Genomic DNA, 11,481 nt, shown 5'->3' with positions numbered 1-11,481 from the left:
TTCGAACACTTAGTCTCAAAATTCTACGGATTACAACCCTAATATTTTCATATACACCAAATCAACTACTTCCCTTGCTGTAAATATTTTGAATAAATGTTTGTTGACAGAATGTTTTATAATTAAATTGAGTGGACGCCAAGTAATGACGAGTGAGGTAGTCACCGTATTATTAAAGTTATTTTGGCTATAAAGGGATGGTACACACAACACAGATACACACTACTCGTTTTAATATGTCTCTGCTGGTCTTTTAAAAAGGTAGCTTTATAATTACTCCCAGCGCAGCAGAGAGTCTTCAATAACCCTAGTCTCCATAAGGTTAGTCTTCATCTTTATTGTAATTCTATATTATATATATATACACTCCTCTTTTGTGTTCTTTTGTACCTGCATTATCCATTTATGCATGTATTTGATTGTTTCAATTAATTTTTTCGTATCAAAACACGTTGATTTTTTCGTATGGGAAACTCGTTGATTTTGCTTTCTAGGGACCTAACGGTGTGATTTGATTTTGTAATACAATTTTGTGAATAGTTACTAGTACAATCTACGTTACATGATTGATTCTTGGCCTTACTGCACCTGATTCTCATTCTGCTCAAGTTGAATTGTTTTCCGATTGTAGTAAGTATATAATTATATGGTGGAATAAAACTGAACTAGAACAGCATTGTCAGGCGTAAATAATATGTAATACATCGAGTCCTGTTTGATTTTGTTTCGGAATGATTTTTCTATTTTGCGTTTTGTATGTTGCTTTGTGAATCAAACTTTACGCCCTCAAATTGCAAGTTGTATTAATATATTCTGCCCGTTCTTTAGCTGGATTAATAAAGATCAATGAAGTGAAGACTGATGTTTTTCTATTTTTATTTATCAGGATTTGAAAAAATATTTAGACTATGGCTCGTGATTACTACAGTTATGCGGATCCTTGCCGTGAAACAGTGCCCGGAAATTATCAGTATCGATATCCTCAGAACCATACGTTCAGGCACAATGCATCGAATTTCGTCAAACAGTTGCATCGTGGTAGAGATTCTCATGATTATTCCAAAAGATACCAGCCCTCACAATCAAGATATACAGAGAATGCTTATCGACCTCGTGTCCATGGTCCATCTGTCTATGATAATAATTCTCGGCCATTTGAATCGCTATGTACTTTTGATAGCCCGTTGTCCTTCCAGAGAGGATTCAAGCAGAGAGGATGCAAGTCTAGAGAAGCTCAATCTCAACAAACCAGTAGATCACAAAATGAATCTGTTAGAAACAAAAAAGGTAGTTCGCTCCAGGATCGAAATTTAGGAAGTTCTAAAAATCAATTTCACAGTCACTCCAGAAAATCTAGTAGTAATGTTGGAAGGAATGAATCTGGCTCACGTTCCAATAGTGGCTATAACAAGTGTCCAAGGTATTTGGATGGCCTTGATAAGAGAATTACCCCTAATCGTATATATCCAAGGGATGGTTTTCTAGTTTACCCAGAGCCACATCACTTCAGGAGGCGTCCTAACAGAACTGGCTCACGTTTCAATACTGGTTATGATGAGTATCCAAGGTATTGGGCTAGCCTTGACGACAGAACTGCCCCTAATCGTATGAATCCCAGGGATGGTTTGCTAGTTTCCCCAGAGCCACATCACCGCAGAAGGCATCCTAACAGAACTGGCTCACGTTTCAATAGTGGCTATGATGAGTACCCAATGTATTGGGCTAACTCTGATATGAAAAACACCTCTTATGGTCAATTCCAACCAAACAAATCAACTGATCTGAAAAGCAATTATAAACCACCTCCAAGGAGTCGACGCCACAAGGCTATGTATCCAGTGATACAGACACCTTCTAGAAGGGACCAAATTGCAGAAATCTCAGATTCAGATACATCGACAGACAGTGAACCTGAATCACCGACATATTATACAGAACCAATTTACCATATTACATGGGATGGTGGTACGTACAAATGTTTTTTGTTGGCTTTTCATTTTTAATCAAGCGCATGCTATATATTGGGGGGGGGGGGGTGGAGTTAAAGCGCTCACTGTATGTTCATTTAGTTGAAAGTCTGCCTTATATGTGTCAGTCCTGTGAATTCTCATATAGTTCCTTTATTATTTTGCAGATAATAGCAAAGAATGTAAGCACTTTGAACAAAGCTGCCCTATTTGTGAAAATGATTTATCTTACATTTTGGCCGGAGATTATTCTTATTACGAAGATGAAAATGAACCTCCAAAACTTCCAGAAGTTGCTGTCTTACCCTGTGGACATGCTTTTCATAGTGAATGTTTGATGCAATTTACAGAAGAGGAACAGTCCAGAGAACCACCATGCTTTTTCTGCATTAGTAATGAGATTTACTAGAATGCATCTTAGATTCTCAGTGTGTAAAAAGTTACGACCCCCCTTGTAAGAAATATGAATGTAGTACAGAGTTGTATAAATTAGTTTATGTGCAATACCTAACCATGCCTTTATGAGTTTTTTTAAAAGCAGCTGTTCTATATGTATATCCTGTCATCTTTGATTTCCAAAGATTGGGGATACACTTGGCAAACATTTTTAAAAAAATGAAGATTGAAAGTTGAATTTGTTGTCACTGCAAGTCTGTAATTGATCAGTACTGACTAGTGACTACTGGTTACATCCCCAACTGATTTTGTTTGACAAATAGTCTTTCAAGAATTCCTGTCATTATTAAACAGCAAAATGAATTCATAAATTGGTTCCTTGAATATATTTGTCTCCATTGAGTAGTTTCCAAACTAGACTGAGCAGTATGAGACGATAGTGAGATACTGAGATTTAGCTACTATACTACTAGATGTAAGATCAAGCAACTACGCAGTTCCGTCATCAGAATTCACTGGAAAGATCGTTTAGTTGCGCTGATAGTTTAATAGAAATTATGTGCTCAATTTGTTCCCACTAGATGATAGCTCACATTCAATTATACGGACTGCTTCTGATGAGGATGCATCATACATAGCTAAGTCTTACTTCTAAGTTCTAACTATTATGTGTCCGTTTGAGAAATTTTACTGAATAAGTGATTGATAAGTGATAAGTTGATAAATGCTTATAAGTTATTCAAGTGTTTGGATAATTTAACTTATAAGTCAGATTTTTTTTATTTACATGAACTAAAATAAATAATTTTTAAATATAATTATCTTAATTCTTATATTTCAAGTTAGATTAACATTTAAAAAATATATTTCACACCTAAAATTGATAAAAAAAAAAATAAAAAAAAAATAAGTTGAGAAAAAGTACGTCATTACCAACATTCAACTTATCATATCAGGTTATAAGTTATAAATTTAACTTATAAGTTGGGTCGACAAACACTCGTCAATAAGCTGTTGCGGCCTTATAAGTCAATAAGCGGGCTTATCAGGTTTGACAAACAGGCTATATCTGCTTGTCATGCAAAATGCAACATGTCCAACAACAATTATATTAATTAATTGAGCTAAAGTAACATATTAACTATAAATAACATTATAGAACAACGTAGCAACTGACCAAGTGCTCCTAAATAATTGCATAACCTAAATTCTACTAACTAGACCCACTTCTTATGGACACAACAAGAAGAGATACAAATTACAAACACACAGAATATACGTGCGAGAAATCTCCTCAATTATGTCACGTCCAGCCAAGTGTATCATGACTAAGGGAACAACTTGGTTGACCTTGCCGCCAGTCCATGACAGCAAGGGTTGCAGCAGCATGGGCAAGAGCACCTGCAACTACAAATGCATGAAAAATCTGATGACTATGGCCTGCAATATCAAATGCACCAGGTTTCCATCTTTCTGGTATTCTTCTTACATAGAACACCACTCCGGTGGCATATAGTAGGCCCATAGCAATTTCATATATAAGAGTCGTAGTGATCTGTGGATGCCCCCAATTTAAGACAATAGCATGGGCTGCTGGAATTACTCCTGAGAAGCCCATGCAGAAGAAGAGAGAAGCTCGGAAAGATCTGTAACGAGGAGCTGAAAGAGCAGGAGAAAGGAGGGTGATAATGGCAATAATGCCAAGCAATGTGATGAATGTAAGATAAAAGATCCGAGAGTAAGGATTGCAGGGAAAAGCGTAATAGATGGGTGCAAAAAAAGAACAAACTATCATGAGGGAAATGCCGGCATAATCAAGGCGCCAGAAGAAGAGGTTGAGGCGATGAGAATGACATGCAAATAGGTGGGACAGGGAGCTGCATAACAAACATCCCATAGCTCCGCCTAAGAAAACATACCAAGGCCATCTTGGGATTGCGGCTGCATTATCTGCACTAGTACTCAACTTGAGTATCAATGATTCTAGGAGATGCCTTGCATACAGACCCTGCAAACCAAACATTAAAGTTTAGGAAACTTTTGGAAATTAATTTTTATAAGTTATAAAACTCTCCGTTACAATTAATGCCTTGTCTTTTTCCTTAACTAGTTACGTCTTGTATCTAGCTTATATTTTATTTTTAAACTTTTACCAAAAGTTGCAAAAGACTGCAGAAAATCTAAATTATAATTATCAACATACATCAAAGATGTTTCAGTTGCCTCAGTTTAGAAGTAAAAACTGAGTTGCACCAAATATGTAGAAATTTTGAAAAATTTTGCACAAAAAACCCATTTAGATAGTAATGATAGATACTAAGTCCGCTTTCTTGATGGTAAATTGAGCTACAAGAGCAAAACTTATAGAGAGAACTAAGAAAATTAAGGAGTAGCAGATCCTGCGAACATGGTGAAATCAAAGAAACTTTCACACACATACTTACTGAACACAAGTTGTGATAATGGAGAGAGAGTACTGGAGTATCTACTATATCAAGATAATGATCAATTAATGCAATGTGAGTAAGGGGTAAATATACCAACAAGTCATCCATTCTTCGAATTCCCTTATTGTGTTAGAAGCTAATGAACAAATAAAAATATATAATGTATATACCCCAAGTCTCTAATAAGACAATAACAAAGCTTTTAATTGCGACCTTCCCTAATCTGGTTGGTATAGTTAGTGAAGTAATTATGTCTCCGCATTATAGTTTTTTAATAGCAATGTTAACAACATAATGTCAATTTGGTTTTGGTGCATGAACATATAAATTTCATATAAATGGAAACAGACAAGTGCCAACAGGTTACAGGCCTATATATTTTCCTGAACAATGGTGATAATGAAAAGATTAGGCTGCGGGGGAGCATGGATATAACACAAGCAAAAGCAAAAGTACAAAACTGTAGAATCAAGTGACCAATTACAGTTAAAACACAAATTTTGCCAACCCACCAACCAGAGAATTCCTGTTTAGCACCAGATTTCTAAATATAAAAAACGGTCAGAAACACAAATGTTAATTGCATAGTCGTATGCTATCACCTCTGTTCATTTCGTGCACTACTGTGTCTTACCAGTACTGCTTTTGTTTTGTTTTAAGCTATACCTACATGCTAATTGCTAATGTGTGCACTCAATTAGTTTCTTTCCCGTCTCAGCTAGATGGAGGCATCAAGCTAGAAGGAACTAGGAAATAAAAATGGGAAAATTAATTTATTCGTCCTACAATTACTTGTTTTTTCTGATTTAAGCCCTGAACAAAAAAATGAATAATTTTGGTAATTTATGTTTTGAGAATATCGAACTTTTATCCTTCCTTCAAGATCTGACGGATAGACATTAGCTTGGACTTCAGTTGATGTGTCTATCAGCTACCTCTACCTCAAGGACCTAACAAGGCTAACGTGCAGTTGACATAGCAATTCGGTTACCCATAGAGATTGTAGTTCAGAGACTTGAACCAAAAAAAATCCCAATAACCTATATAGTTCAATTAATGGAATGCAGGCAAATAGTAGTTTAGTACTGCAACAGTTTGTTTTGGAACTACTGTACTGCGGTATTGCAAGTGGTGTCATCGTGAAAGAGGGAGTGTACAAAGTGCACTTTACTCATTATCATCCCTAATCAGTAGCACATTTTAGTGTAAGCTTATTCTAAAGTCTAAACAGAAACAAAAAAAAAGGAAAAAAAATAATCTGAATTGCAAAAAAAAAAAAAAATTAACAGTGGAGCAAAAATAAGAAAGGAGCGCACCGAGGAGGAAGAAACATCGGAGTCGTTGTTTGGTTTGGACAAGATCATCGGCAACGCTCCTTGATCAATCCATCTGCAAGAAATTAATCAGACGGAAAGTAAGGCAAAAACAAACAGAAACAGTAACACCACCAAAATGACGAAATTACCCTCCATACCTGAAAATAGCTTCGATCAAACTTTCAACATTCACCTTCTCCATTACGCTCAACACCGTCAAGGTAAAAAACACAATAAATCCAATCAAATGCCTGCAAAACAATCAAAACACAAAAATAAAAACAAAGCAACAAACATAAAAAAGATTTAAAAAAAAAAACTTACGTCCAGATATTCAAGGTCTCGTTATGCCAAGCAAATGTACTAGAAATCAAGTCCTTTAAAGGCCACTCACACCGGTAATAATCTAATATAAACTCATTGTCTTGCAAATACTCAGGCAGATCATCGTATTTAATTAACCTCTTGTCGTTTTTATTTAAAAATGATTTTTTGTTTCGAACATCCTCGATTTTAACGGTGATCCCGATGTTGATGCTTTTCCCGCCTTTTTTCTCCATTTTTGATGTTTGTCCGGCGAATCAATTTGTTTGTTCGCCGGAATCTGGAGCTCCTGTTTTGGAACCTATGGAGGATGGTGGATAGATAGATATATAGGGGATATGTGTATAGGTTTGATGTCATAAATAAAATTATATTTAATTTTTAATTTCCGGTAATGGAGGTAGCGGGTGAGAATTTACGGTTTAATTTGCAAGACAAGTGCTAAACGTATGATGATATTACTATATTAAACTCTGTCTATAAACACTTACGATGCGTGATTGACCGATTGCTAGTCATGAATTTTACTACCACCGTGATTATTTGTTTATTTTTCATGACCATGGGGTTAGTTTCTTTACTTGGAGGAATCGAATTATCATTGTCTCCAAAAGAACAAATGATAGCGAATCAGTTCTTGACATGTGTCCCACTCGTCCATTTTGGCCTTCATTTTTTTTTGTTACTTTTGGGTTTCGACTACTTTTGAGCCTTCCCTTTTGGTTACACATTTTTTCGAAGAATCTTCGTGAATAAAATTAGTATTTTTTTATTAAAAGGATAAAAAAAATACATTAAATCTTTTTATAAATTAAGAAAGCACGTCATTTATTTACGATTGATGTGAGTGATGAATACGAAAAAATGATAAAAATGTCACCTTTTCAGATTTTTTGTCAAAATCGTCAATTTTGAATCTTTTATTTAAAATTACCCGCCTAGTACGTTTTTATAAATTAGGTATTGATAATAGGCATTTTACAAATGAGTAACTTATGTCAAAAAAATAAAAAAATTAATAAATCGAAATACGCATTTAGCAAATGTATATCACAACTTCATATTACAAGTTACGCATTTATATGATGTAAATGCGTATCACACCTTTTATTTTATTTTTTACTTTTTTTTATTTTTTTAATTTTGGTTACATGATATCCAATTTTTCAAGCATATTATGATTACTCATTTCTCAAATACATATTTTGTTGATATTTTCGGCCAAAAATTTATAATGTAATATTTTTGTCACAAAATCTAAAAAAGTGGAATTTTTTGTTATCATCCCGAATAATAACCATAACTTAAAAAGATCGATAATTTATCTAAATTTTTGTAGATCCGAAAGAATTGACTTGTTTTGCTACTTGTAATTCGTGAATGAAATAATTACGAGTAATTAGGACTGCAAATGAACAGAATCTGTTAGGTCACACACACACTGTAGAGGGGGTGAATACAGTGTATAGTACAATCAAATCGAACTTTAATAACTCTAGTAACAGAAAACAAACTTTATTGAAACAATAAACTCTGTTACAGTATGGAACTGTTCTCTCTCAGTGATAAACAAATATCACGAGAGCTGCTAGGGTTACAATGAATAATCTTCTCGATTGTGATAACACTTATAGTGTAAACCCTATGTCTGTGTTTATATACTACACAGTTACAAGATAATCGCTAATTGATATGGAATATAATTCTGCTTCCTAAAATATATCAATCAGATATCTTTTCTTCCAATTATTCTATTCTTCATAGAATTCCTTCTTCATGCATATCTCTTCTTATGTTTGTCTCGATCTTCTATCCTTTAACCAGCTGCTTTCCTTATCTGAACGTCCTTCAGTACTTAAGTTCTGATATCCATCTTCTGATGATTATCTTCTGATAATATAAGTACTGATATCCTTAAGTCCTGACTTCCAGTAAGTACTGATTTATCCTGTTTAAGTAAGATCCGAAAAACTAAACATAAATCACATTAGCCATGACATTATCAAATATATCTAACAATCTCCCCCAACTTGGAAATTAGCATAATATACAAGTTTAACAGATATTTGATGATGTCAAAAATATTAAATACAAATGCATGAGAATTTGACTAGATAACTACAACTTACAGTCCTTAAAGCTTTACCAATCTTTAACTTCTGATAACAACTTCAGTCTGTATTCATATCAGAATTTAAGCAGTTGTAGATCTTGACTTGGCTTCATCTTCTGATCTCTCTGATGTCAGGAGTTGTTCTGAGATAGTTCTTCAACAAACATCTCTCAGCATATTTGAGTTCATCAATCATCCTCCTTTTAGCATCTTTAAGTTCTGCAGTATCTTCACCAATTTGAAAGATTGCAGCCCTGAGATCATTAATTCTAGCTTTTCTTATATCCTGATCCAGTCTGATCAAATATGCCTTATCAGACTCAAGATTGAATTCCACAGCCCTGTAACCCAGAAAGGTAGTTATAATCTTGGCAGTGTTGGGCTTCATCTCAACTATATCACCCTTGTGATCTCTGTACTTTGGAAGATATGTGCTGTCAGACTTAACAGAATAAAGCCTTTTCTGTCTCTGAATCTGATTCTTCAAATAGTTTGCAACACTTTCTGTTATTCTGTCATTCACTTGAAGTAAAAATAATACATGCTCCAGTTCTTCAAAATACTTCAGTGGAATGGCATTTTCCCTTATATGATAAACCCTACCATCTGTCATGAAGTACAAAAAGATGTGTTCTTTCAAGTAGGTATGGTAAACCATTTATATAGATTCCAGTTGATTCAATCTCTCAGGAGTTGCTCCAATACCTGGTTCACTTAGGGAAGTTGGATCATTGGTAGTGTTATGTATTCTTCTTTCATCAGAACTTCCCAATCCAGTTTTATCTCTTGCTTCCTTTCCAGTAACCACTCTTGCTTCAAAACCACTTGCAGCAGTCTTCAAAGGTTGAGTCTGTTTGACTTTAGTGAATCCTGGTAGGAGTGTCTTTGATTTATCAGAACTAACTATTTCTTGACTCTGAATAACTTGAGCCATGTCAGAGGTTGTCTTAAAAACTTTTCTTGAAGTCAGAGCAAGATCATCATCTTCATCAGTAATTTCTTCATTCACAAGAGGCACATAAACCTTGATAGGTTCACCAACTTTCTCTTTGCCCTTGGACCTTGGATCTATCTGCAGTTGTGATTTAGCCATGATTGCTTCAGGATTTGTCCTTTCTTTTATCACAATGCCTTTGAGTTTTGGAAGTGTCTTTTTACCAGAAGCTTCAGATTTAGATTTGACTTTATCTGATTTAAGTCTGGCTTCTTCTTCCATTAGACTCTCCAAGTCCATTCCTGGATTTTCCTGAAGAAATAACTGTCTTGACATTTCTTCATCAAGATCTAAAAGTTCATCAGAACTTATCCTTTTACCAGTAGCAGAAGTAATTCTTTTTCCAGCATCATAACTTGTCCTGTGATTTGTGATTTCAGCTTTTCTTGATGAGAAACCTCTACCTTGACTATGACCTCCACCCATTCCAGAGTTTCCTTGGTCATCTTTTTCATTATCCTTCCCCTTCAGTATCTTATCAGTTTTGCATTTGGACTTAATTACTTTCTCCCCCTTTTTGGCATCAGCAGGTAAGAGAAGAGAGACAAGTAATTCCACCGAAGCTTGGATTTCATCAAGTTGAGATTGCTGAGAAGCTTGATTTTTCAGAATTTCATCAATCTGAGATTGTTGTTTCTCTTGAGTCTTCTCAATATAAGCAACCCTGTCAAAGGTAGGTTGGAAGAATTTTTTCTTGTCAAGTTTCTGAACTTGTTCTTGCTTGATTAATTCTTCCTGAATTTTATGTAACTCTGCATGAGCAGTGGAATGGAGACCTTGTATATGTTTAGTACTCAATGCAGTGACTCTAAGCTGTGTTTTGAAATCATCACTAATTAACATCTCATCAGCTTTTATCAAGTGCTCAGCAAGATTCTTTGCAGATGGAACACATGTAACTGAGTTCCATTCCTTAGTCCACTCTTGTCCTGCAGGAGTTTCACTCCAAGGCACTGGTGCTTCTCTTGTAACAAACTTCTTAACTAGTTCAGATTTAGAAACAGTTTGTTGAGGTGCATGTCCTGAAGGACCTGCTTCATCAGCATCTGCATTTGGAGTAGCATCACCGGTATTATCAGCATTTGCAGCATCAGAACTTACAGAATCAGCATCTTCTGATAAAACAACAGTATGAGAAGCAATTGAGGCTTCAACATCATCCTCTAAATGCTGATCTGGTTCCAAGTTCTGATCAATAGCCATATTCTGATGCTCATCTAGATTCTGATCATCATCATCTAGATGCAGAGAAGGTGTAGTAGATAATTTTGGAGTTTGAGTAGCATCACTAACAGGTGTTGTTGATGGATTAATTGTTGTTGGAGCTTCTAAGTAAAGTACTTCAGGCACAACCAGGTTCTGAATATCAATTTCAGCACTTGTGCCTGGATCAACAGGAGATATAGTCTTTTGAACAGGAGACACAGATGGTGTGTTGGCCTTTTCTGTAGCAGCTTCATGAGTTGGAGGCAATGGAGAAGCAGTGGCTTCAGCAGATTCTGGTTCTTGTGAGATCAGAGATTCCTGATCTCCTTCCTTAGATGCTGCTTCCTCATCATCTGAAACTGGCCGTTTAGCTCTCTGTTTCTTGTATCTCTTTGAAGGTGGGGATTCCTTGGGAGGTTCAGCAAAAGTCATTCTTCGAAGCCTTTTGAGAAGCTTAGATCCCCCAATTCCAGAATCCTTCTGAGAAGGAACTTTCTCAGCTTCTTTGACAACAGGTTCTGATGTAGAAACCTGGTCCTCACTATCAGACTCATCTCTCAAAATAATCCTCCTTCTCTTCTGAGGTGTTTGAGGAACAGTCTTTGTCCTCTTAGGCTTGGAAGATGAAGGCTTCACAGTAGGTGCTGAGGATGAAGGTTGAGCTGTCTGTGAAGTTGAGAGATATGATTTGAGATATGTTCTGAGGGATGGTTGAGGT

The 11,481-nt window shown here is 35.5% G+C and overlaps 2 protein-coding genes across 3 annotated transcripts; one reads left to right on the top strand and one right to left on the bottom strand.

Moving 5' to 3' along the window:
- Positions 1–224: 224 nt before the first annotated feature.
- LOC141710783 (uncharacterized) lies at positions 225–2,583 on the top strand. 2 transcript variants are annotated; one of them, XM_074513309.1, is made up of 3 exons: positions 225–321; positions 887–1,965; positions 2,135–2,583. In XM_074513309.1, exons 2-3 carry the CDS (start codon positions 909–911, stop codon positions 2,374–2,376), a joined length of 1,299 nt encoding a protein of 432 aa, XP_074369410.1. In that variant the 5' UTR covers positions 225–321; positions 887–908; the 3' UTR covers positions 2,377–2,583. The 2 variants fall into 2 exon arrangements, with proteins under 2 accessions (XP_074369410.1, XP_074369411.1); XM_074513310.1 differs by lacking the exon at positions 225–321 and having other exon boundaries at positions 373–1,965.
- Positions 2,584–3,458: 875 nt separating this feature from the next.
- On the bottom strand, positions 3,459–6,927 carry LOC141712467 (heptahelical transmembrane protein 2). Its single transcript, XM_074515436.1, has 4 exons — positions 6,451–6,927; positions 6,285–6,377; positions 6,127–6,199; positions 3,459–4,371 (listed from the first exon to the last, which is right to left on the bottom strand). Exons 1-4 carry the CDS (start codon positions 6,684–6,686, stop codon positions 3,667–3,669), a joined length of 1,107 nt encoding a protein of 368 aa, XP_074371537.1. The 5' UTR covers positions 6,687–6,927; the 3' UTR covers positions 3,459–3,666.
- Positions 6,928–11,481: the final 4,554 nt, after the last annotated feature.

This window comes from Apium graveolens, chromosome 3 (assembly GCF_009905375.1).
Source record: "Apium graveolens cultivar Ventura chromosome 3, ASM990537v1, whole genome shotgun sequence".
Lineage (NCBI taxonomy): Eukaryota > Viridiplantae > Streptophyta > Magnoliopsida > Apiales > Apiaceae > Apium > Apium graveolens.
This window is presented reverse-complemented; position numbering and strand designations above follow the sequence as displayed.

Excerpts from the sequence above, each read along its gene's own strand:
- LOC141712467 (XM_074515436.1), bottom strand. The coding sequence starts at position 6,686 with ATGGAGAAAAAAGGCGGGAAAAGCATCAACATCGGGATCACCGTTAAA. Across the intron at positions 6,378-6,450 it reads GAGACCTTGAATATCTGGAC|GCATTTGATTGGATTTATTG; the intron begins GTAAGTTTTTTT and ends ATTGTTTTGCAG. Across the intron at positions 6,200-6,284 it reads TTGATCGAAGCTATTTTCAG|ATGGATTGATCAAGGAGCGT; the intron begins GTATGGAGGGTA and ends AATTTCTTGCAG.
- LOC141710783 (XM_074513309.1), top strand. The coding sequence starts at position 909 with ATGGCTCGTGATTACTACAGTTATGCGGATCCTTGCCGTGAAACAGTG. Across the intron at positions 1,966-2,134 it reads CCATATTACATGGGATGGTG|ATAATAGCAAAGAATGTAAG; the intron begins GTACGTACAAAT and ends ATTATTTTGCAG.